General features: G+C 56.7%; 2 protein-coding genes across 18 annotated transcripts in view; both read left to right on the forward strand.

Annotated features, from left to right (window-relative positions):
• The window catches only part of ATP8B3 (ATPase phospholipid transporting 8B3), a 165,470-nt gene extending 162,224 nt beyond the window's left edge, over positions 1-3,246 (forward strand). For all 3 annotated transcript variants that reach the window (XM_062628187.1, XM_062628189.1, XM_062628190.1), the window contains one exon: positions 3,178-3,246. The gene's annotated coding sequence lies outside the window, so the exon portion shown is untranslated. The remainder of the gene's footprint in view (positions 1-3,177) is intronic.
• TCF3 (transcription factor 3) overlaps positions 1-20,928 on the forward strand; it is a 69,296-nt gene extending 48,368 nt beyond the window's left edge. For 2 of the 15 annotated variants that reach the window (XM_062628194.1, XM_062628204.1), the window contains exons 7-20: positions 788-917; positions 2,052-2,101; positions 7,565-7,667; positions 7,937-8,076; positions 8,245-8,371; positions 9,194-9,252; positions 9,927-10,005; positions 10,810-10,883; positions 11,643-11,846; positions 12,926-13,049; positions 13,516-13,666; positions 14,605-14,843; positions 18,938-19,082; positions 20,363-20,928. In XM_062628194.1, coding sequence (XP_062484178.1) covers positions 788-917; positions 2,052-2,101; positions 7,565-7,667; positions 7,937-8,076; positions 8,245-8,371; positions 9,194-9,252; positions 9,927-10,005; positions 10,810-10,883; positions 11,643-11,846; positions 12,926-13,049; positions 13,516-13,666; positions 14,605-14,843; positions 18,938-19,080 — 1,623 coding nt within the window. In that variant the 3' untranslated portion in view covers positions 19,081-19,082; positions 20,363-20,928. Of the gene's footprint in view, positions 1-787; positions 918-2,051; positions 2,102-7,564; positions 7,668-7,936; positions 8,077-8,244; positions 8,372-9,193; positions 9,253-9,926; positions 10,006-10,809; positions 10,884-11,642; positions 11,847-12,925; positions 13,050-13,515; positions 13,682-14,604; positions 14,844-18,155; positions 18,383-18,937; positions 19,083-20,362 lie in introns of those variants that run through there. The other 13 variants (XM_062628191.1, XM_062628192.1, XM_062628197.1 and 10 more) reach the window with 11 other exon arrangements.
• The last annotated feature ends 4,038 nt before the right edge of the window (positions 20,929-24,966 follow it).

The following is a 24,966-nucleotide window of genomic DNA, read 5'->3' on the forward strand; positions in this document are numbered from 1 at the left end:
CCAGGACAGGCTGAGTCCATGGGTGCTGCCATATAACTGTGCCTGTCTCTTGCGACTGGCTTAGAGTTTGCTGGTGGGTGAGCCCTGCATCGGTCCTCAGCCCAGGCCAGGTCTCTGATGAGTTGGGGGGGTGACAGACAGCACAGGGCCGCTTGGTCAGTCATATCTTTTGAGGATGGGTGGACATGCTGTGACCATCAGGTGTGTCCCCACAGGGGCCAAAGCACACCAAAACCTGTGATTACAGAATCACAGAATGGTTTGGGTTGGAAGGGACCTTAAAGCTCATCCAGTTCCAACTCCCCTGCCCCACACTCTGGGGATGCAGCTCAGTGTAATCCTTTGCTGTAAAACCTTGGTAGAGTTTTGTCCTGAGTGAGGCCATGGGGCAGCCAGGGAACACTGTAACGAGCCCCCCCAGCCTGATGGTCACCTGCTCTGTGCCTTCAGCAGGCTGGGACCATCAGTCAAAGGCAGAGCCTTGTCCTGCCCTCTTGGGCAGCAAGGTGAGCATGGGACCGATCTGCTCCACACTATGGCGCCTGTTGGCTTGCATCCTTGGGTCTTGGAGAGGTTCCTTCCTGGGGTCCAGTGAGAAAACACAGCCTGAAAACCCTGCCACCCCCATATTCATGTATCTGCCTTTTCATCTGGCCCCTTGGCTCGCCTGTTTTTTCCCCCCTGCACTGTTGGAATGTGGCTCGAGGGCGCTCTGGTCTCCCCCAGTGAGCGCTGTGCTTTTCCAGCCTGATTACATGGCAGGGCTTTTTCTGTCTCCCGTTTGCAGACCAGTTTCCTGCCCAGCGAGATGGGAATCGCCAGTCCCAGCACGCTCTCCCCCACCGGGGTGAAAGGGGGCTCTCAGTATTTTTCTTACCCCAACAACCCTCGCAGGAGAGGTGCTGACAGCAGCATAGGTAAGTCGCTTCGCGTTGCCCTCGGCTGTGGTTCCTGCCACAGCGTGGCCTGATGAATTCATACATGAATGTGAATATGGGTGCCGTGCTTTTAAAGGGGGTTTGGGCTCAGCATCGTGTACAATTTCCTCTTTTCTGGAGAACGTCAGAGGAGGTGAAAGCAGCGAATGGCTGGAGGTCCTTTTAAAGCTGCCCCTGAGCCACACTGCACATGAGCAGTTGTTCACGGAAAACCTTGGGCCTCCTTCAAGGTTGGTTTCATGGCCAATGGCCCTCCTTGGAGCCCTGTCCTGCTGCAAGGACCCAGACTGCCAGGAAAAAGCCATTAAGGAGAGATGGGAGGTCCAGGCACTGCGCCCAGGGACATGGGCAGCGTCTGCTCCAGGACCTCTCCGTGCCTACCTGCCTGCTTCCCTGTTATAAATCAGGAGCTGCCCACAAGCCTCTGTTTGCCCATAAGCCTCTTTGCTTTGAACACAGGCTAAGGTCAGGTGTTGAGTTCAGCTTTCAAGTGAAGACAAGCTCCCGTTCTCCAGAACTTGTATTTCTTGTCACAGTTCCCCCTCCAGAGTCACTTTCTTGCTGCTATTTTGGGCTTTCCCCACCAAACGAAACCAGAAGCGACTGGTGTTACATCTGTTTTTTTTCCAGTGCTGTTCAGAAAAAGGCAACCACTTTGATATCGCCACTTCAAAACGCTGCTGGTTTATGGTGTCAGCTTGGAAACCTGTTCTTTTGCATCGGGTCATTCTGTGTGATGAGCTTCTCCTCCTGGGCTACGACCCGGTCGAGTGCCTGGCTTGGCTTGGTGGTACCCTGCACCTCCTCAGCTGGGGCTTTCCTGAGTTATAAGCTAACAAACCCACAGTGAGCACCTCTTTTGGGAGGGGCTGCCCTGAGCACATGTTGTGGGGGTGAAACCCACCTTCAAAGGGTGCACAGTTGAGGAGGAGAGGTTCATCCTCAGACGTTTTCACTGGTGATGCTTCCTTGACTGTTGGGGCATTTGGGACTGGAGCTCTGCCCGTAGTTGCACCTTCCATCCTTGCATACTTTTAGCTGTAGCTTGTTGTTATTTTCCCTCCCCCTAACCCCCTGCAGAAATGAGATCCTCTCTTCTTTTCTCTACACCAGATGGCCAGCCCAAAAAGGTCCGGAAGGTGCCTCCTGGACTCCCCTCCTCGGTAAGTGGCAGGAGCATTTTCCCTGTTCCTCCATCCCCTGGGTGTCCCTGCTCTCTGCCATGAGAGCTGCAGGTCCAGCCGTCCCCAACATCAAGGGCTTGGATTTTAGTACGATGGGGCAGGGTTTTCCCAGCTTCCTGTGATGGAGAAAGGGGAATTGCTGTGGGGCTGCGATACCAGCACGTTAATAGGAGTGAAGGAGCTTCAGTGCTTCCCGTGTGGAGCAGCCACTGGTGGCATCTCCCCATCTGGAGCCCAGACTCCCCAAAGCACCTCCTGCCCTTTGCTGGCTCTCGTCTTTTTGACGTTAGGTCGTGGAGTAAAATGTAATCCTTGGTGTGCTCAGATTTCACTCCAGAAGGGAAACCAAAGCAGTCGGAAGGCGGGCAGGGAGCTGGGGCTGCTCCAGGTGTGTGCACTGCCTGGGCTGTTTTATAGGCAAGCCGAGCAGGCTGTAGGAATATGTTAGCCATGCTCCTGCGGCTGTTACAGGGGAATAAACTGAACAATGTCTTTGTGGCCAGAAGTAATGGGATCTCCAGGAAAGCTAATTGGAGCGGGCTGGAGGGTTCCTGCAGGCCTGCGTCTGGCTGCATTCCTCACCGGAGCGTTTGCGTGCTTGCAGGGGGACGGGCAGGCTCTGCCCTGCAGGCGAGGAGCCCAGGCTGGGGCTGTGCTGGAGATCTGCCCTCTCCCAAGTGTGCCACACCACCCCCATTCCCCAGGGAGCACCCGTGGGTGTCCATCCAGCGTGGGGGAAGCCTCGTGCTGGGGGGTTCACTTGCTGGTAGCGCAAAGCCTGGTCTGCAACCTCTACAACAGGCTCTGCCTTAAGAGATGGACACAGGAGGCAAACGGTGGAGCTGGGAGAGCTGGGCTGGGGCAGTCTGGAGAAGAGAAGGCTCCTGAAGAGGAGACCTGAGAGCAGCTCCAGTGCCTAAGGGGCTGCAGGAAACCTGGAGAGGGGCTTGGGACAAGGGCCTGTAGGGACAGGCCAAGGGGAATGGCTTTAACCTGCCCGAGGGGAGACTGAGCTGAGCTCTTAGGCAGAAGCTCTTCCCTGTGAGGGTGCTGAGGCGCTGGCACAGGGTGCCCAGAGAAGCTGTGGCTGCCCCATCCCTGGCAGTGCTCAAGGCCAGGTTGGACACAGGGGCTTGGAGCAAGCTGCTCCAGTGGAAGGGGTCCCTGCCCGTGGCAGAGTTGGAGCTGGATGAGCTTTAAGGTCCCTTCAACCCAAACCATTCAATGATTCTGTGTGACCCTGAGATGCTGATGTTGGGAGGATGGAGGGAGAGGAGGGGACCGAGGACGTGCCAGATTGGGCTTGCAGACTGGAGGGTGGTGATGGCTTCACACAGACCCACATCATGCAGAAGCCAGCTCCAGTCAGCAGTGCTGAGTTGCTTCAAGAGTCTGTGTTTGAAGAGGGGAAACCTGCTTGAAGCAGAATCCCTATCATCGCTGTGTCGAGTTTCACTGTGAAATGCGGAGCTTTTAAACCCCAGTTGACATGTGGGGAAAACATCCCTCCAACAAATGGCCCTTGTTTGGCCTCAGGTTTCAAAGGCCGTGGGGAGTGCTGCCCCTTGTCCTGCCTGTGCCCTCAAGGGCCCCAGTTCTAACAGCAAGAACCACTCTGCCAAAACTCAGCCCGTTCCGTGTCAGAGCCACCACTTCCACACTGGCTTTTCCAGCTCAGGAAGCACAGGAGGCTGTCACCTCAGGCGCCCCTTGACCACAGGGCTGCTTCTTCCCGCTGCCCTCTGTTTGCTTCTTGGTTTGTGCTTGAACTTCCACACCTGGGCAGAGAAACCCTCACGGATGCAGCTAGGGAAGTGTGGATCTGAGCTGCTGGCCTCAAAGGCAGCAGATCAAAGGCTCTTTCTTGTCCCACTTGCCTGCGTAGGAGCCTGCCCCGTGTTATCACTGGACCCCATGCAAAATAAATAGGTTAATCAGCAACTTATTAAAATAAAGTGCTTTAATGTGTAATTCCCTTGCTGCTTGGAAAAACTCACCGAGGTCAGTGGCTGCAGTAGTTGAGGGTGGCTGAAAGGGGGTGATTGTGCCAGAGTCACCAAGAGGCACTAATGGTGTGAGATGGGTAAAGAGGGATGATAAAACCCCAGCCTGGTTTGGGTTGAAGGGACCTTAAAGCTCCTCCAGCTCCAACCCCTGCCACGGGGAGGGACCCCTTCCACTGGAGCAGCTTGCTCCAAGCCCCTGTGTCCAACCTGGCCTTGAACACTGCCAGGGATGGGGCAGCCACAGCTTCTCTGGGCACCCTGTGCCAGCGCCTCAGCACCCTCACAGGGAAGAGCTTCTGCCTAAGAGCTCAGCTCAGTCTCCCCTGGGGCAGGTTCAAGCCATTCCCCTTGGCCTGTCCCTACAGGCCCTTGTCCAAAGCCCCTCTCCAGGTTTCCTGCAGCCCCTTTAGGCACTGGAGCTGCTCTGAGGTCTCCCCAGACTGCAGCAAAGGGGCAGGATCCCCTCCCTGAGCTGCTGCTCACGCTCTGGGGATGCAGCCCAGCACACGGGGGGGTTCTCCTCACCCTCAGCCCCTTCTCCTCAGGGCTGCTCTCGATCCAGTCTCCCCCAGCCTTTGTGCTGGGGATGTGAAGGTGCTGCCAGGTGGCGAGGGCAGAGGCTGTGCCTGGCCCTTTGGGGTGAGCTCGTGTGAAACAGCTGCTGGGCTGGGCAGTGAGCTGCCCCTGAGCACGGAGCCCCTTCCTTTGAGCCTCCCTGCCATGGGGAGCTGGAAAGGGGAGTGCTTGAGCCCGCGCTTCCCGCAGGCTGCCATGTCCAGGTACAGGACCCAGGGCTGGATGAGGCCCCCGAGCCCCCGCCGCGGCCGGAGGAAGCCGGGAGAGGGATTTTGTGCAGGTCGATTCCTGCAGGATTTGGTTCCCACAGCGAGCGCGGTGCCTGGGAGCTGGTTCTGCCCGGGAGCCCCCAGCCTGCCCCCGGCTCTGTTCAGCTCCAGCCTGCTTCAGGTCCCACCCGGTTCATCCATTTAAGCAAGAAAAGCAGGGAAGGGGGGGATGGGATGGAGGATGCCGCAGAGCCCTGCGGCTCCATCCCGGAGCTGGGGCTGCTCCAGCCGCTCTCTGGCCGTGCTGGCAGCTCCGAGCGGAGGAAATGACCTCACCTGGAGGTCCCTGAGGCTGCTGCCAGAGCTGGGGCGCGCGGTGGGGAGCAGGGCCCTGGCGCTGGTGATTTACCGCTTCCTGCAGCCTTTGGCCGGCGGCCGCCGGCTCTGGCTGCTCCCAGCGCACGCACGTGGGGCTGGGGATGCTCCTCGCTCGGTGCCGGGCAGAGCTAAGGTGGCTTTGTGCACTGAGCAGGGACATGAGGGGTTTGGAGGGGCCAGAGGCTGCTTCTAGGGTGAAACCTGCCCCTTTCCGCCCGCATCCGCCAGGAGATGGGGGAAGGCGCAGGGGTGATGAGGATAACACGGCAGAGCGAGCTCCCGAGCGGTTTGCAGCCCCCGTTTCGCTCATCCCTGCTGTTTTTATTCTCCTCATTTTCGCTCCGGATGGATGAAATGGATGTGCTCCCCCCACCCCTTCCCCGCTCCAGCACAGCTGCCTTGCACGCTGGCCGGGAGCCAGGCACTGGCAGATGGCGCGGGGCTATTAGACGTGCTCCAGTCGATTCCCGGTCCCAGCTCCCGCCATTTAATCAAATGATAGGAAAGGGCAATTTACCGGAGTCTTCCCTGCGGCCTCCTCCATTCCCCTGCTCTCCCCGGCCACACGTGGTGCCCACGTGCGGCTCCCTGCGCCCACCTCACCCGAGCGCTGCCCTGCACCGGTGAGCAAGGGCCGAGGGATGTGGATTTTCTTCTTTGAGTGAGGGATGGAGGCAGCTGCCAGCGTCTGTCAGGAGTTTCCCTTCCCCCACTCTTTATTTCATAGAATCCCAGCCTGGGTTGGGTTGAAGGGAACTTAAAGCTCCTCCAGCTCCAACCCCTGCCATGGGCAGGGACCCCTTCCACTGGAGCAGCTTGCTCCAAGCCCCTGTGTCCAACCTGCCCTTGAACACTGCCAGGGATGGGGCAGCCACAGCTTCTCTGGGCACCCTGTGCCAGCACCTCGGCACCCTCCCAGGGAAGAGCTTCTGCCTAAGAGCTCATCTCAGTCTCCCCTCGGGCAGGTTCAAGCCATTCCCCTTGGCCTGTCCCTACAGGCCCTTGTCCCAAGCCCCTCTCCAGCTTTCCTGCCGCTCCTTTAGGCAGTTGAGCTGCTCTAAGGTCTCCCCTTCAGGAGCCTTCTCTTCTCCAGGCTGCCCCAGCCCAGCTCTCTCAGCCTGGCTCCAGAGCAGAGCTGCTCCAGCCCTTGCAGCATCTCCATGGCCTCCTCTGATCTCACTCCAGCAGCCCCACGTCCCTCTTGTGCTGCTGCCCCAGAGCTGGATCAAGGCTGCAGGGGGCTCTCCCCAGAGCACAGCAGAGGGGCAGGATCCCCTCCCTGAGCTGCTCCTCAGACAGAAATTGCCCTTTCTTTTCTGTATTTCCCACATTTCCCTGTAGCTCCGATGCCCGCAAGTTGCCTTCAGCTCCTTGGTGCACCATGGTTGCAGCCACCCGCTGCCAGAAGATGCTCAGTGCGAGGGGCAGGGGTTGTCCCTGGGGCTCTCTGTACACCCCCAGCTCCAAGGGAAGCTGCTGTAAGAGGCAGGAACCTGAACTGGCAGGGGAAAATGAAGTGATGTATTAAAGTGCAACTGCTGCTGCTTTTGAGAGCTTGTTTTCTATTGCACCACCACCAAGAAGGAACTCTTGGTGTTCTGGGCAGTTCCAGTAATAGAGGACAATTCTGCCCCTTCTTGCTGGGTGAGGACCTCAGCTCGGAGGGATCTGCCTGGGTGTGGGGAAAGAGAAACTGAGGGCAGGTTTCCTTTGCAGAGAGCTGTGTCTTCCAGGCAGAGCAATGCTTTCGTGGGTATTGAAGGAAAAAAAAAACCAAAAACCACTATTAGTGGTTTCAGAATGAATCAATGGGGATGAAAATAAGGTGTAACCAGAAGTGCTGATGTCATTTTGAGGGGCGTTTCAGTTTCTTTGCGTGCTGCTTTTTGCACTGGCACAAGGTGATTTTCAGTCAGAGCTTTCGAGGGTGGTGGATTTAGGAGGACAATTGGCCCTGAAAAGCTGTGGCTGCCCCATCCCTGGCAGTGTTCAAGGCCAGGTTGGACACAGGGGCTTGGAGCAAGCTGCTCCAGTGGAAGGGGTCCCTGCCCATGGCAGGAGGTTGGAACTGGATGAGCTTCAAGGTCCTTTCCAACCCAAACCAGGCTGGGATTCTGTGAAAACAAAAAAGCCATTCAAGGTCCACTCAGGCCTCAGTTTCCCCTCGAGTCAGAGGCTGATTTCTATGAAGGGGTTGACTCTGTCCCCATAGGGAGGATGTGGGGCCGTGGAGTGGCCAGGCTCTTCTCTTCAACCTCTTTGCTGCTCTGCAGGTGTATCCATCCAACTCAGGTGATGACTACAGCAGGGATCCAGCTGGATATACTCCCTCGAAACCTCCCAGCACTGTGTATCCCGGAGCCTTTTATATGGCAGGTGAGTTATTAACAACCCCAGTGTCCTGCAAGCCGGACAGAGCAGGGGCTGCCAGGCCCATTACGGGTGACAGGAAGAACTGGAGGGAGTTTGGGGCAGGAGTGCATGAGGCACAGAGGAGCCCTGGAATGGCTCCAATCTGCTCAGGAGGTGATGCTCAGACGCGATGGGGACAGATGCAGCCCCTCAGCCTGGGCTGCCCTCCCCGTGCATGGGCTGGGGAACACTTGGAGCATCTCTGCCCTGCTCAGCTCTGCTTTTCCTTCCAGACGGGCTCCATAACTCAGCAGACCTGTGGAGTTCTCCTGGTGCCTTGAGCCAGTCGAGTTACGGTGCCATGCTGGGCAGCTCCTCCTCCCCACTCCCACCAGCCAGCGGCTTCAACAGTTTACACCAGCACGAGCGCATGGTAACGGGTCCCCACGCTGGGTGCCTTGTCCCTCAGCCAGCCAGTGACAACGGGTCCCCTTGTCCTGGGGCTGGCAGCTCGGGGTGGCTGCCCACAGGGAGGAGCAGGGTCCTGGCCTGGATGCTGATGCCTTTTGAGGCTCTGACCCTTCTCCCCTGTCTCTGCCAGAACTACCAGCTGCATTCAGGGGAGGTTAACGGCGGGCTCCCCTCCGTGTCTGGCTTTTCCTCTGCCTCCACGCCATACGGTGTCTCCAGTCACACGCCTCCCATCAGTGGCACGGACAGCATGATGGGTACGTACGAATGGCCCCGAGCCATGGGATGGTCCTCAGCATGACCCCCCCCCTCCCTTCTCCACTGCCATGCAGAGGCTTATGGGGAAGATTTAAAGTCCTGTGCAAACCTCTGAGGCTGCAATAGCTGTGTCTGATGGATGCACACTCTTATTTCATGCCCTTTTTAACCCTGCATGGGGTTACTGCTTGAGGAAGAGGCACAGTGAGGTTACTGCTGCTGGATACCTGGGCAAGCAGTAGCAAGGAGACAGGGTTGGGGGTTTCCACCTGCCTTGGTGGATCTGGGAGGAGACCAGGACCTGGGACATTGTCTCCTGGAGGTGCCTTGGCTGAAGTGAGTGGTGGGGTTTGCACCTGCGTTGTGGAGAGGCAGGGGAACGTGTGAAGCTGTTCATCTGCATCCAGACTGGGAGCGTTTGTGTTGTGTTTGGGTACCGTGTTAAACCCCCGAGTGCTTTCATCTCTAACCCTGCTGAACCTGTTACAAAACCTGTTACTGGAATGAATTCCTATTCCCCAGGAAGTGAAGATCCTGACCTTGATTCGTAGAAACCCTCTTGTTTAGAGGAGGGAAAGCAAGTTTGGGTTGGTAGAGATTTAAGGTGCCCCATGAAATACGAGCCGTGCTGCAGCAGAAACATCGCTGTTGGTAGCATGACACCATCAACACCTTCATGCACCTTCAACAGCATCTTATAAAGAATCCCTTTCATTTCCAAGCAAAGCAGTAACACTCAGAGCAGGTGACCCCAGAGAAGGTCTTGTGCAGGTGCCTTGTCCTGGCAGCCCGGCAGTGACATCTGTGTCCTCTCTCGACAGGTAACAGAGGAACCACAGCTGGGAGCTCAGGAGATGCGCTCGGGAAGGCACTAGCTTCAGTAAGAGCTTCTGCAGCCCCTTGGCCCCATCCCTGCTTTGTTGCAGCACTGCCCCTTCCCTCTGTAAGAGGGAGCCTGGAGGCAGCAGGCAGCATGGAGACATTGAAAGGTTTGGGTGGATGCATGCCAAACAGCCTCTCGGGGAGGATTTTCCCCCCTCGATGTGCTGCCATCCTGAGGCCTGGTGCTTTGCAACACCCCTTCTTGGCAGATGGGGAAACTGAGGCACGGGATGTTACGGTGGCCCTGCCCATGAGCCAGCTCCGCAGCCATCCAGCCTGGTGCTGGTCTGGCCAGATCCTACATGACCCTCCTACCAGGACTTGCAAGTCCCAGTAGCGCTGGGCCTGCATGTGCGGGTTCAAACTGGAGGGCACTGGTCCCACTGGGCTCTCAGAGCTTGGGGTTGCCTCTCTCCTGTTCAATGCAGGGACCTTTGTTTCTGTACCCTGCAGTGATTTCTTGGGGCTCTTGCTTTCCTCCAAGGTGGGACCCGAAGAGCAGAGGCTGGAGCTGTGCAGTGGGGACAGAGGGGCCCTGGCTCTCCTGGGGGAGCTGTGGGGTGTGGGTATGGGAATGGGCTACCCTCGGTGGTCCTGCTGCACCTGGCTTGGGGAGGGCTGAGCCGTGGCAGGGTGGGTGCTGCTGACCAGATCCTGCTTCTCTCACTCCAGATTTACTCCCCGGATCACTCTAGCAATAACTTCTCCTCCAACCCCTCCACACCGGTCGGCTCCCCTCAGGGCCTTGCAGGTGGGTGAAAACCACTGATTTTTGCACAAAGGGGGATGTCAGGTTTGCTTTCAAGAGATCCATGGCTGTGTACTTCCCCAGGCAGCCCCAAACCCTCATTAAAGACACTTGGGGCAATCTTGCCAAGTCCACTTCACTTTTAAATGTAGGGGAGTGATGAGGAAGGACAAGAAGACAGGAAGATGCTCTTTAAATGGCCCTGTGAAGCCACATGTCTGGCTGCTTTAGTGGATTGGAGCTTTCCCCCTTTTTGGGGCCAAGCAGTGCCTGCCTGCTGCAAACGGCTGTGCCTGCACTGTTTTTTGCCCCTGTATAAGGGGCAGGTGGCTCTGCTTGAGTTAAAGCATTGCTGCCACCCAAGGGGACCTGCTCCTACCCTTCAGACAGACCCTGTCCCAAGCATCCTGAGCATCCCATCTCGGATGGTTCATGCCTGGTTTTGTCTGCCATGGGAGGAGAGCAGTGGGAAGCGAGAAGCAGCCAATGGATGAAAGCCCATCTCTGCTCCCATCTGGTGGCAGAGGTCTCCTTTCAGTGCAGTGCTCGGGGTGTGGAGCAGCATCACCCCCCAGGCTGCTGCCCCCAGCAAGCTTACTCACACCTAAAAAACCTCTGGAGGTCTGAAGGCCCAAGCTCAGTGTCCTGCTGATGCAGAGCAGAAATGAGCCCACTGTAGGGGCCTGAGCTCAGTGTCTGCTGATGAGTGGTGGCCCATGGGGTGCCACACGTGCCATGGTGGCCCAGCTCCCAGCACCATCTAGTGGCAGCTGTGCCCGGTCCCAAGCTCTCCCTGTTTGTTCACAGGCACATCTCAGTGGTCACGGGCAAGCGGACAGGGTGCCTTATCTCCCAGCTACGAAGGGAGCCTCCACACTTTAGTAAGTGTCGCTTAAAGGTCTGTCTTCTCCTTTTCTGTTCCATCCCTTGCATGCCTAGTAAAGGACTTGGGTAAGAGGAAGGTGGTTAGTTGATAGATGGACACATGGTCGAAAGCAACAGAGCTGGGCACTGCAGTAGAGTTGGACCCTGTGGGTCTGTCCAGTTTTTGCCTCCCTTTCCTGAGCAGTTACAGAATCACAGAATCATGGAATGAGTTGGGTTGGAAGGGACCTCAAAGCTCCTCCAGCCCCAACCCCTGCCACGGGCAGGGACCCCTTCCACTGGAGCAGCTTGCTCCAAGCCCCTGTGTCCAACCTGGCCTTGAGCACTGCCAGGGATGGGGCAGCCACAGCTTCTCTGGGCACCCTGTGCCAGCACCTCGGCACCCTCCCAGGGAAGAGCTTCTGCCTAAGAGCTCATCTCAGTCTCCCCTGGGGCAGGTTCAAGCCATTCCCCTTGGCCTGTCCCTACAGGCCCTTGCCCAAAGCCCCTCTCCAGGTTTCCTGCAGCCCCTTTAGGCAGTGGAGCTGCTCTCAGGTCTCCCCTTCAGGAGCTTTCTCTTCTCCAGGCTGAAGAAACCCAGTTCCACTTGTGTGACCCCTTGTGCCTTTAGGGGATGCCACTGACTTCCCCAGGGGTTGTTTCTCCCCTGCCTTGCAGTAGCTGAGTGCATGACTGCCACCAGCACGCAGAGCTGTAGTGGGTTGCTGGCTTTATAGGCATTAACGTAGCTGTGTATCTCTGTCCTGTCCTTCAAGCAAAACAAAATGGAAGACAGGTTGGATGAAGCCATCCACGTGCTGAGGAATCACGCTGTGGGCCAGACAGCCGCCATGCCGAGCAACCACGGGGACATGCACGGGCTTCTGGGCTCAGCACCAGCCCACAGTGCCACCGTGGGCAGCCTGGGCCAGGCCTTCCCGGCCTCAGTCATGTCCCTGGGGAACAGGCACCCGAGCCTGGTAAGTGTGGAAGCATGGGGGCAGCTGGCGGGGACATGCTGGGGACCCTTGTGGCAGGGTGTCTGCATCCAGAGGAGTCAGAAGATCAGAGTGGTTTGGGTTGGAAGGGACCTTAAAGCTCCTCCAGCTTCAACCGCTGCCACGGGCAGGGAAACCTTCCACTGGAGCAGCTTGCTCTGAGCCCCATCCGGCCTGGCCTTGTTGCCTTTGTTGTGAGAAGAGCTCAGTGAGGTCCAGGCTGGGTCAGCTGGTGACAGCTTGGAATGGGTGACATGCGGTGTCTCACCCCATTCATGCAAGAGGGTTGGATCAACACCAAGGACAGTGGTGGCTCTCGGGCACAAGCTCCCTCATGCCACTTGCTCATGCCCCTTCTCAGGACAGGCAGAATTGGTGAAAGCTCTTCTTCTTTCCCTCTAAGATGGATGGAAATCCCTCAAAACAGCTTCAAGCTGTCCTTGGGATGTGCAGGAAGGAGGAGAGAGATCTGGTGTAGGGCACCAGGTATAGAGAAGTACAGAGGCACCAGGTATAGATCTGCACAGGTATAGAGAGCCAGGTATTGCCAGGACTTCTCAGCTGCCAACCATTCAGGCTGGCACCACATCCTGCTATGCACATGGGGAGTGCTGATGTGTGATGGCTCTTTTGGGCTCCACAGAGCACGACAGGTCCTGGGTGCCTTGAGCACATGGATGCTGGGGTCCCCATTGTCCAGAGGCTGGTGACCACAGGAGAGCTGGTTTCCTACTGCAGCAAGCAGTAACACATCTCCAGTCCCTCTAAAGAACCACATGTGCTTCCCTCCTGAGCTCCCCAGACTCAGCTACTAAGCGAGTAAGGGGGAAGCAGCACTGTTGGGGTCTCTGCTTGGTGCAGCTGACCTGCAGTGCCCGTGCCACGGAGCAAGTTGGCTCTTCCCTCCTGCATGCCTGCAGCCTGGATAGTGGGAGTGTGTGGGGAGGGCATGTGGCTGCACCTCAGCCTGCTCAGCATAGGTGCTCGGCGTGACTGTGCCCATCCCCACTGGCCATGCTGCTTCCCCCCTCTCAAGGCTTGCTCTGCCTGTTCTGCTGTAGGTGGGAGGAGGTCACCCCGAAGATGGGTTGTCCAGCAACCCCAACATGCTCCACAACCACGTTACACTTCCATCACAGCCCAGCTCCCTCCCCGACCTCAACAGGCAGCAGGACACGTACAGCGGTAAGGCAGCTCTGCTCACCTGCATGCTTGGGGCTTGCCTGCCACAGGGGAGATTCAGGTCACCCGTTAGGTCCAGCCCTGTGCAGCAGCAGCCTGGGAGGGGTGGATATGGGTGCTCTTGCAAGGCTGGTGCTTCTTTGCAGCATCCCCAGGGCTGTTCCTGCCTTGAGCCTTTTCCAGAGGTTTAGCCTAAGTGTTCCTGCCCCTTCTGCCAGCTCTGGGTGCACAGAGCCACTGGGTCCTGCTCTGCTGAACGAGGTTGGACCTGGAAGGTGGGCAGGAGAAGAGCAGGGAGTGGTGGCAGGGCAGAGCCAGCACCCCAGTAACTCCTTTTCCTGCAGAGCAGCAATGCAGGATGAGGCTGGGAGGCCACATGCTGGGGATGCAGTGCAACAGGAGCAGGGCCTGGGGACTCTGTGGGGGTCAGGCTCCTCCAACCTTCCATGTGTGGCTCTGCTTCCCTCAGCAGGCTTGTCAGGGGGGCTGGGGCGAAGCAGTGTCTCCTCGGGAACCAGTGAAATAAAGAGGGAAGAGAAGGAGGACGAGGAGAACACGTCGGTGGCAGATAACTCCGAAGAGGAGAAGAAGGAGCTGAAACCCTCCAGGAACAGAACAAGGTGCTCTTTGAACAGGTCTCTCCCTTCACTTACACGTAACCAGGCTGGGGTACAGCCATAGTGATCCCTGGGCACTGGGCTCAGCCTGCTGTGGCCAGGGATCTTCCTATGGCACAGACCCACCACAGGAGCCTTGAGTGTCCTCACACAGGGATGGCCCAGCCTGGGCTCCCGCTGTTGGGGAAGGGGCCCTGCCATCCTTTGCTGCTGGCCTCCATCCCCGTGGCCTCAGGGCTTCCTCGTGCTCCTAAAGCAGAGGGCTTGTGCCTTTACCCACACAAACTGCACTCACTGCGTGGTCTCTTGGAGCTTTGCTTGTGGCCATGCATGGGAAGGACTAGAAGGGACCTAATGCTCAACTGCCCTCAGCCAGGGGCTGGGAAGCTTTTGACCTCCTCCCTGCCTCTGGTCATCTCCACTGTTGGCTCTGGGCTCTTGTATCCTCTGTCACATCCAGTCAGGTATGTGGCAGTGGAGCACGTTGAGGCTTCCCTGCGTGCTGGCTTGTCTGCAACCTCACCCTCAGCTCGGAGACCTCACCAGGGTGCTGCTGCCCAAAGGGGCAGCGCCAGCCCTGCTTCTCCACACTGCAGCCACCTCCTGGCCTGGAGGCAGAGGGCTGCAGCTTCCCAAAACACCAGCTTGGGGCACCAGTGTTGCCCCTTACACTTTATCCAGGCCACCTTACAAGCTGCCAGCAACAAGCTCAGGCCTTAAGTCGCTTTGTGGTTTCTTTCTGTGTCGTTTAAAACCAAACAGACCCCAAAACAGAGGCAGAAGAAGAACCTGAATGGCTTCTGTGTAAAGACCCCGTGCCTGAGCACGCGTGGGGTGCGGTGTCTCGGTGCCTCGGATGTGTGTTGCTTTTCTGTGAGTTGACCAGTGCTGAGAGTGCACGCGAGGAATGTCCCTGTCTCGTTCTTATTTTAAACCATTAGTCAAGATGAGGATGAGGAGGACGATCTTCTTCCCCCAGAGCAAAAAGCCGAGAGAGAGAGAGAAAGGAGGGTCGCCAATAATGCCCGTGAGCGCCTGCGGGTCCGTGACATCAACGAGGCCTTTAAAGAGCTCGGACGCATGTGCCAACTCCACCTAAACAGCGAAAAACCGCAGACCAAACTGCTAATCCTCCACCAGGCCGTATCAGTCATACTGAACCTGGAGCAACAAGTTAGAGGTCAGTGAGGGTCCCGGAGTGGTGATATTTGACGTATCTGATCGGCACGGGGCTGTCTGTCTGTCTCCTGTGACACATGTGCTCTGGTGCCTTGCACTGTCTCTCTGCCCTGTGGCCTTGGGTTCTCGAGGCTGTCGATGTCCTGTTTGGTTTTTTTTTGCCTCTTTTTTTTTTTTTTTGGTTTCTTTTATTATTTTAAGTATTTGGTTTTTAACCCGGTTTGGATCCCTGCTGTTTGCTCCTTCGCCCCCCCGCTGCCGCCGCGTGTGCTGCATGCCAGGCCCCGCGGGGGTACCCGCACCGTCCTCGCTCTCCTGCAGCAAGGTGTTTGGTTCAGCTGCTTGCCCCCCAAAATGGGGGAGTACAACAAAAAAAAACCCACGTTTCGCATAGGGGATGCAGATCTGATGCCTCTGCTCCAAGCACAGAGCCAGGCTCTGCTCCCAGCAGCGGGCGATGCCCCATCCCCGCTGGCCAGCCCAGCACAGGGCTCTGCACTCCCAGCCCCATGGCTGTGGGCACCCAGGAACACCTCGCTGGAGCCATGGAGGGGCAGCGGCATGGAGACGCTTCCTTCCCTCCCTCCTTTCCCTCCCTCTTTTCCTTTTCCTTTTTTTCCTCCCCCTTTCCCCTTCCCATTTCTCCTTTCTCCTTTCCTTTCCTTTCCTTTCCTTTCCTTTCCTTTCCTTTCCTTTCCTTTCCTTTCCTTTCCTTTCCTTTCCTTTCCTTTCCTTTCCTTTCCTTTCCTTTCCTTTCCTCCTTTCCTTCCTTTCCTTCCTTCTCTTCTCTCCCTCCCTCTGTCCTTCCCACTTGTGCATCCCCCTCAGCCAGCAGTGCTTCCCCGTGTCCCAGTGGGAGGGGAAGCGGAAGGCTTTGGCTTCCCACTCCGGAGGCCTTTGCTGCTTGGTTCCTGCATCCTGCAGTGCATGCTCATGCTCCCGTGGCAGGTTAACCCCCTTTCTCTCTGCAGAGGCTGTTGTAACACCATCGCTGGTTTGTGCCTGGCTGTGCTCCTCTCTGCTGGCCTCTGCTGTTGCATTGATGTTGGAGTCCTTTGTGCCTCTCTTCAGTTTGTAATTTTTTGCCTTTCATAACATGGATATTTTTTTCCTGTCTCTTTTGGTTTTTTTATTTATTTTTTTTTAGTAATTCCCCTTCCTTTTGCTTTTTGTGGATTTCCAGTTTTTATTTCTCAGTTCTGTTCTTTCCGATCTCCTACAGACAGTCCCCAGCCGTGACCTCTCGGGGGTCCCACTCTCTACCTTCTACTTGCTGCTTGCGGAGTGAGGCAGGAGCCACGGGGCGGCGGGGGGCAGGGGCAGGGGCAGGCAGAGTTGGCACCGTGTTCACTTTGGTCTCCCACGCTTGTCCCTTTTTAAACCCTTCCTGGAGGGAAGCGAGCCGAGCCCCGCACGCTGCTGCCGCCGCCGGCCTTGGTGCAGGCAGCTTTGGCCTTCAGGCTGCTTTGCAAGGAGGGAAGTCAAGTCCCACATCCCCTCCTGCATCGCTGCTGTGGAATTGAGGTCGTTGGGTCCCAGCTGGGGGCTGCCAGGATCCTCCTTGTGCCATCAGGCGCTAACAGGGAAGGAAGGGAATGGGTTTTGAAGGCGGCCAGGCAGGTCAGTGCCCCCTTTGAGCAGGGCGCAAGTTCACTGAACGTCCTTATAACCTGAAGGATGTAACTTGGATAGGATAAGGGGTGATGGTTTTAAACTAAAAGAGGGAGATTCAGGCTGGATGCGAGGAAGAAATTCTTTACAATGAGGGTGGTGAAACACTGGCACAGGTTGCACAGAGAGGTGATGGATGCCCCATCCCTGGAGACATCCAGGCCAGGCTGGATGTGGTTCTGGGCAACCTGGTGTAGGTGAAGATGTCCCTGCTCATTGCAGCAGGGTTGCACTGGATGAGCTTTGAAGGTTCCATCCAACCCAGACTATTCTGTGGTTCTGTGACCCTGCAGGGGCCATGCAAACCACTGGCTGGTGGCAGGGAGATGGCCCCATCCTGCACAGCTGCTGCTGGAGCTGTGTCCCTGCTGAAGGGAGCCATCAGCCAGGGTTCTGGCCATCCTGGACCTGCTGGCGAGAAGGTGGCAGTGAGGAGGGGACGCAGGCAGGGACAAGACAGCATGGAGAGGATGCAGGCGTTGACAGTGGGCAGCTTCCTGTCCCACATAGGCAGATGTTTGCCTGGGGAGCCCTTGCTCCCCATTCACACACTTGGGACCATCTGAAGGCTCTGACTCTTTGGTGAAGGCTCATCCCCACATGGCTCCCCTGGAGCCGAAGGCCAAGGTCTGTCCCAGTGCCAGGTCTCACCCAGGGACCCTCCTCAGATAGGGGTCTTTACTGCAACAGTTTTTGCTCTGGGGGAGAAGGTCGTCTGTACCCTAAACTGGGGTGTGCAGGGGACGGGCTGCAGGCCAGGCTGCCCTTTAAGATGCTGCCAGCACAACTCTGCCTTTGCCCTCCCAATCCCTGCCTGTTTTGGGCACCCCTGGAGTGCTGCCAGTGGTGGAGGCTCTCCCAGAACTCCTGACAGTGCCTGGAAAGGAAAATCAACGCCTTCCAGTGTGAGTTTGCTGGGTGGAAGGATCTGGATTCAGTGTCTGCGTGCGACTGATGCTCAGCAGCAGCTGGAGCACTTGGATCTGGCCCCTGCTGCTGCACCCATAAGAAAGTCTGGGTCTGGCTGCCCAAAGCACCTTCAGTGGCACAGGGTGCCCAGGGAAGCTGTGGCTGCCCCATCCCTGGCAGTGTTCAAGGGCAGGTTGGACACAGGGGCTTGGAGCAAGCTGCTCCAGTGGAAGGGGTCCCTGCCCGTGGCAGGGGGTTGGAGCTGGAGGAGCTTTAAGGTCCCTTCCAACCCAACCCATTCCATGATTTTGCCGCAGATGTGATTTCTGACGGAAATCTCACAAGCAGAGATTTGCTGTCTGCCAAAAAGCCTTTCCTTGGGAGATGGAACCTGATGGTTTTGGCTGCGGAACCCCCCCTGAACTTTTGGGTTTTCAGCCAAAACCAAGCAGGAAGGCAAAGTTGTGCAGAGAGGAGAAAGTGTGGGTGCTGAGACTGCATCCCCTGCCCGCTCTCACCCCTGGCAGCACCCTCCGGCCCCGTGCTGGCAGCACCTTGCTGTGGCTCACAGAGGGTGCTCCAGGAAGCACCCAGGACGAATTGGCTTTGCAGAGTGAGGCTGTTTGAGCCGTTTGCAGTGGACACCAGCAGCACTACCAGCACGGCAACGTAGAGCCCCCCTCCCTCCCCGCTCCCACCCCCCTAACTAATCCCTGTGGTGCTATGAACCCAGCAGTACAGACGAGGCCTTGTCACTGGAGGACAAAGATCTGAGGGACCGGGAGAGGAGAATGGCCAATAACGCCAGGGAAAGGGTGCGTGTGCGGGACATTAACGAGGCCTTTAAAGAACTGGGACGCATGTGTCAGATGCACTTAAAAACGGACAAAGCACAGACCAAACTGATCATCCTACAGCAAGCGGTGCAGGTCATTCTGGGCCTGGAGCAGCAAGTACGAGGTATGGTAACAGCTGCAGGTGCCTTTCGGGGCCTTTCTCTTCCCCCCCCACCCCTCCCCTCCATGTCTCTGTGTGTGTGTCCATCTCTGTTGTGACTCCTGCTGTTTGCACTGGTGGAGCTTTCCAAAGCCCTGGCCCTGGGGTGGATTCCAGGCCGCTCTGGCCACCCCCCTTTCCTGCTTAATGGGAATTTGGCCTCTGCATTCCATTAAGCAGCTTTGGAAAACTCAGTCCTCAACTCCGAGAGCTGGCCGAGGCGCTTGGGGTTCTCTCTCTCTAAGCAAGGACATGTTTCAATGGGCATGGTGTCTGAGCCGGGCGTGGGGTTCTGCTTTATTACCAGGGGTCTGGCCAAGTTCCTGCAGCCACTGCAAGGAGCAGCAGGCAAAGAGCAGCTTGCACTGAGGTGGTTTCCTCGCATGGTCCCATCTGTCTGTCCTGGGACTCTGTCCTTGCTCTCTCTTTTGGATGCTGCTGGCGCGCGTGATGCTGTTGCACAAACTGAGGTTGCTTCATTCCCTCCCTCCCTCCTTCCCTTGATGTTTTTTGGCATAGAGCGCAATCTGAACCCTAAAGCAGCCTGCTTGAAGCGTCGGGAAGAAGAGAAAGTGTCCGGAGTAGTAGGAGACCCCCAGATGACACTTTCAGCTTCACATCCTGGTCTAGGAGATGGTCACAACCCTGTTGGACACATGTAAAGGTATCATCCCTCACCCTCTGATCCCAGCACCCCACTGTGGGTCGAACCCACTGCCAGTGCATGCTGGATGGATGCTCAGGCCCCATTCGTTTGGCATGAACTGGTGTCCTTCCTAATTGACTTTCAGTAAATGACTTGCATGTGCATGTCTTTTGCTTGTCTGGGGAGACCCAAAGCCTCTGCCCCATGAGAGAGGTGCAGCCCTGTAGGCGAGACAGAGGGATTTGATGCTTGCACTACCCTGGGTGAACCCACCTCTGCTCTGTCCCTCCCAGCCCTGCCCCATTTGGCTTCTGGAAACCAGCAGCTCCTTTTCCTGGTGAACCTATGGGAGGGAATGAGCAGGTCCCAGAAATGCCAAGACCCAGAAGGTGAAATTCTTCCAGCGAGACCGTGGCAGATGCAGGCTTTGTGCTGACCCCATGTCTAAGGGAAGCCTGTGCTTGCCCAGCATTAACTGACCCCATTTGGCCTCAGGGGTGCAGGGATGTCTGGGGGGGGATTGAGGAGATCAGGAACAGTGGGTCCTGTGCTGCAGTGTGTCAGCTTGCAGCTCCAGCACACCCTAGGGCATGTGGCACCAGGCTGAATGGTGCAGGTGACACGCTGGAGGGATGGGATGCATCCAGAGGGCCTTGGACAAGCTCGAGAAGTGAGCCCATGTGAACCTTAGGAGGTTCAACAAGGCCAAGTGCAGGGTGCTGGCCCTGGGCTGGCTAGCAATACAGGTTGGGGGATGAAGGGAGTGAGAAGGCCTTGGGGTACTGGTGGATGGAAGAGTGGACATGTGCAGGCAGTGTGCACTTGCGGCCCAGAAGACCAATTGTATCTTGGGCTGCATCCCCAGAGCGCGAGCATCAGCTCGAGGGAGGGGATTCTCCCCCTCTGCTGCCTTCTGGGAAGACCCCTTCTGCAGTCCTGATCCAGCTCTGGAGTCCTCAGTACCCAAAGGACGTGGACCTGTTGGAGACGGTCCAGAGAAGGGCCACAGGGGTTGGAAGTGGAGGAGCTTTAAGGTCCCTTCCAAGCCAAAGCAGGCTGGGGTTCTTTGACATCCCCTGCACCTGCGGCTGCCCTGAAAAGACAAAAGCCAAAGCCGGTGTCTTGGCAGCTCAGTGAGTTCATGTCTGGGCTCTGCTGCAGCCACATCGAGCATTGGGGCTCACTCCTGCAGGCACAAGGCTGCAGCAGGAGGAGACCTTGAGCTTGAGGAGCAGTTTTGTTCCCATTTGGGTTTCTCTCACTTCAGCCTTTTGGGCTTTTTCTTTTCCCATTTGTAGATCTGTTTCTTCTTCTGGATCCAGAGATCTGTAGGAAGAAAACCCTCGGGGTGACCTGCAACCTTCTCTCCCCATAAACTTTAGTCCTGCTAATACTGACACACGTGGACGGATCCTGGCGTGACGTAAGGGGTGGAAAACACACACCTTGTCAAAAGCAAGCAAACAAAAATTGCCTTAAGTATAAAGTGCAGACCAGTCAATACATATCACTCAGTTAGGAGGGGGTGGCGTGGTCTCTTGGCTTGTTCGCAAGCAGCCAGCAGCAAAATTGTGCCTAAGCTTGATATTTCTTTTTTAAATGAAAAAAAAAAGAACATTAGTTACGAGATTTTTTTTTTATGTAGAACAAATAGCAATGCCTTTGGGTTGGTTTTTTTTGTTTTGTTTTGTTTTTTTTAGCTTCTTTTGCATATGTTTTGTAAGCAACGAAAATAATTCTTTTTTTTTTGTATAAAAAACACAAAAAAAAAAAGTCTTGTACCCCACATGCTTTTCTGCTGCTGTTTCTATAGTTAACGTTGCATCTTTAGAATCAACCAGAGTAGTAAAATTGTATTAAGAGAGACTGGATATAAAGAGAGGAATTCTCACATTCGGCTCTGCAAGCCACTAAAAGCGAATGTAGCCACAGCAAGGGGATGTTCATCCTTGCTTGGCTTGGACCTTCCATTAGACAGAAACAAACTGATGGGCTGAAGTCACCGTCTCTTTGCTTTTGGCCACTTCTGAGATGGGCAGAGGAAGTTAAACAGCGAAGCCAGTTGAGCAGCATCCCTCAGCAGTGCTCCTGCTCCTTCTGGGAGGTGACCAAGGGCCATTGGGGGTCTCTGCTTTACTCCTGGAGCATCCCAGAGGCTGCGATCCCACCCGGAGAGGAGGTGCCCCACAGCCCACCCAGAACATCGTGGGGGTGGAAGAGAACCGAGACAATGGGATGCTTCCAAGGTAAGCAAAGAAAGCAACACAGAGGCAAGAGGGAAGCCCTGGCCAGAGGGAAGCGCTCCGTGCCCCTGCATCCAAGCAAACGCCTGCTCCAAGAGGCGCTTCCTGGGGCAGCGCAGAACAAAGCTGAACTGAACAAAGCCGGAGGACTGGGAAGAGGCCGAGGTGGATGGAGCGAAGGCAGCAGCAGGACACGGTGCCAGCAGCCTTGCAGCAGCCGGAGCCGTGGATGCTGGCGGCAGGCAGGGGAGCAGTGACCTGGCTGGGCGCTCCCTCCAGCCCTCAGCAAGCCGGGACCAGCAGCAGGATCCAGCACAGCTTCTCCCTTCACTGGAGCCACCTCAGCAGAGGGGCAGAACACTGCAGGTTGTGGCGAGGGCTGGTTTCATACCACACCTTCCCCACTGTCACGTCTCCAATCCAGTCCAATCCAACTGGAGGCACTCTCAGCTGGGCACGCCGCCTGGTTTGCCATGGGGATGCAAAGTGGCCAATCACCTCCGCATGGGCTCCCCATTCGGTGCTGGAAAGGAGGGGAACAATGAGCATACCATGCTCCAGCAGCCAAGCCGACGATTCCTTCACTCCAAGGGCTTCCCGGTGTCACTTCTGACCGCTCCAGTGTGCTCAGCAGGAGGAAGACCCTTAGCGTGCCTGGAGGTGCAGGAGCAAATGAAGAGATGCTCAGTGGTGCTGAGCTGTTGGTAGCCATTCTGGAATTGGTAGTGGAAAACCATCCCATGGAAATTTAATCTTGGTTCTTCCCTCTTCTTTCCCTTCTGAAGCATTTTGTGCCCAGTTCTTCCCAGCTCTGTGGGTAGACAGGGTTAGCTCTTGGGGGGAACGTGTTAAATCCCATCTCAGAGGTGGCCCACGACATGTCAGGGGGGAATGGGAACAGCAAGTACAGCAGGACCTGCAGCAGCAGGGCCCATTTCTCCCCTCTGCTTCTCTGGCCAGTGCTCCTGGGAAAGCTGTGTTGCTTTGGCACAGGGAAAGGGCAGGACTGGCACACAAGATGAAGTCCTCCAGCACTTCCCAGCAATCCCAGGCTTTGGTATAACCTCCTGGTTTTACCTCTGTGCTCATTGCTATGCTTCGTGCTCCAGCAAAACCTGCCAGAAATGCTCAGGACATTGATCATCTCCCACCTACACCTGGGTACCACGGGCTCAGCCTCTGTAGCATCCCTCTGGCACTGCAGTGTCCCACCATAGCTCTCAGGCTTCCAGGTGCTCCTGGCTTTCCCAGCCTATAGCCCGCTGCTCCCACCAGCGCTTCAGTGTGGTGAGACCTGAGCCCACAGCAGCCACCAGCTCCAGGAAGGCTGGAAGGGTCGGTGGCTGTGGTCCCTGCAGCCCAGGAACATGAATCCTTCTCACCTGTGTCACCAGACGTGTTTCAGCCTAAGGAACTCGTCAGGTTACAGCACTCTTCCTTCCCTCCCTTGGCTCCTTCTGCCTGCGGAAGCACCGGGCAGTGTGAGGCGGATGAGGTTTTCTTCCATGGGCGCCAGCGTTCCCCTGTGGAGCAGGTCCCTTGCAGTACAAGCCATGTCTTCCTGAAGCATCCTGCCACATTGGGTTGGAGCAAGTAAAACACGCAGGGAGGGGACAGTGCCCCTCTGCAGCCAGGTCTGGATGCTCAGACAACTGGGCTAGGAACTGGAGACTCACCAGCTGCTCTCTGCTTCATCCCCTGAGCATTCCTTGCCCTTTCATAAGGATGGTGCTGAGGCCATTGGTGTGCTCTGCTCAGGCTGTTCTGCTGCTTCAGTGCCACTGCCCCAGGACCAGGGAGGGCCGGAGCAATGTCCCAGCCCTGGCAAGCTTGAGACCATGGAAAAGGAAAACCAAAAGTGCTTCCCCAACACCTGGATTTTGCAACAAGAGTTTGAGGTGCTGGTCATGTCGCCTACAGCTGCATTGGAGAGGGGCTGTGGGCAAGAAAAACCTGGAAACACAATTGGGAATCAGACAAGACTGATGATTTGTTCAACTCCTTCATCCTGGCTGATGCTCTGCAGAGCTGGGGGGGGCTCCATCCCCACACCATCAGGCACTGCAACAGAGCTGGGGCTTTTCATCTGCGTTCAGGCGGTTTAGATGCTGTTCCCTTGACGGCAAAAGCAGCTTTAGGTCCTCGGCAAGGTTTGGATGAAGGTCCTCAAACATAAACCCTCCTCAGTGCCAGGCTCTGGAGGAGACCTTGGTTGCTCCAGCAGGAAAGCGCGGTGCTGGGGACTGGTAATGCCCAGAAGCTGCCTCAGTGGCATCTCTGCTCTCCAGGTGCCCAGGGAGCAATTGTGGAATGCAGCAAGGAAAAACTCCTTTGGCTTGCCAGGGGGGTTTGGCTCAGTGTGAATGTGGTGCCTGCTGTGGCGACAGGGAAAGCGGCTTTTGTGACAGTGAGCACTGTTGGGTGCTGTCCTCAAAATGCCCCCAGGCCAGCCCTGAAATACCAGCCTGTTGAACTGAGACTCTCATCTTTAGGTGCCATGGGCAGAGCAGGCCAGGGTCTGTGCCATCTGCTGATTGCTTTTGCCCCTCTCCATGCTTGTCTGCCTGTCTGCATGGCCCTCGCAAGGAGAGGTGTCACGCTGCAGAGCAGCATTGACTGTTCTGCTTCCTCTCTCAGCCTTACCTGCAGGAGTTCTCCTGGGCTGTGTGCCCCTTATCAATGGGGCCCACAAACCACACTCACCCCCAAAGCTTCCTTCCTCAGGAAGGAAATCAAACAGCACAACCGGGGTCCCAGGGGCACTGCTTCCATGGAAAGCTGCTTGTGTGGCACCTCCCCTTGGTTTGGCCTGTGACCCACCAGTGAGAGCATGTGGCCTGGCTTGAGGGCAGCTTAAGAACATCTCCTCGGGCTCTCTGCTCCCTGCTTTTACAGCTTGCACTAGGTATCCTGCAGAGGTGTGTTGGCAGGAGGGACAGGACCTGGGACATCCAGATCCTGCTCTGTGCCACTCTAGGTCTGCACTGAGAGCAAGAGCGGTGCCTAGGCTGATGGTTTGCGTGCATTGATCCTGCATCCGGCTGTCAGCAGCAGGTCCATGCCAGCCCCAGGCAGTGGGGTCAGCTTGCTGCCCCTTCCCTGTGCACCGTCACTGCAGGGCCAGGGGTCTGGATGCTTTGCAACTGGGTTTTTTTTTGCCCTCTCCAGGAGAGAAATGCAGACGTGTGATGTGAAACCTCCCCTGGTGTGACTTCAGGGAAGGGGTTTTTCTCTCAGGCCTGTGTCAGTGATGAGCTCGGTTCCTGGAGGCTTGGCACTCACTGCCTGGTACTGATTGAACAGGAAGGAAAGAGGCAGGCTGGGATTCCCCCAGGAGCCTGCAGTTTCAGGTTCAGTGCAGAAGCTGCTCGCAAAGGTCCACTGTGTCTCACACATGTACCCATTGAAGCCAGCAGAACCCTGGGCCCTTGCGGTGCCATTCAGCACATCCTCCCCCTTGGCAGGTGGGAAGGGGGCTTTGGAAAACCCCGATCCCCTGCACCCCTCAGCCTTGCTGCCATGGGGAGGCTGCCAACTTGAGTGCCAGCGGAGCCAACCGTCCCCTTGCAGGCCCTGCTGGGTGCTGTGCTGGTGACTCTGGCCTGGGATGTCAGAACAGAGCTGAAAACGGGGAGGTGAAGCGAAGCTGGTTCTGTGGT

Source organism: Pezoporus occidentalis, unplaced genomic scaffold (genome assembly GCF_034315485.1).
Source record: "Pezoporus occidentalis ecotype Australia unplaced genomic scaffold, CSIRO_AGI_Poc_V1 ctg310, whole genome shotgun sequence".
Lineage (NCBI taxonomy): Eukaryota > Metazoa > Chordata > Aves > Psittaciformes > Psittacidae > Pezoporus > Pezoporus occidentalis.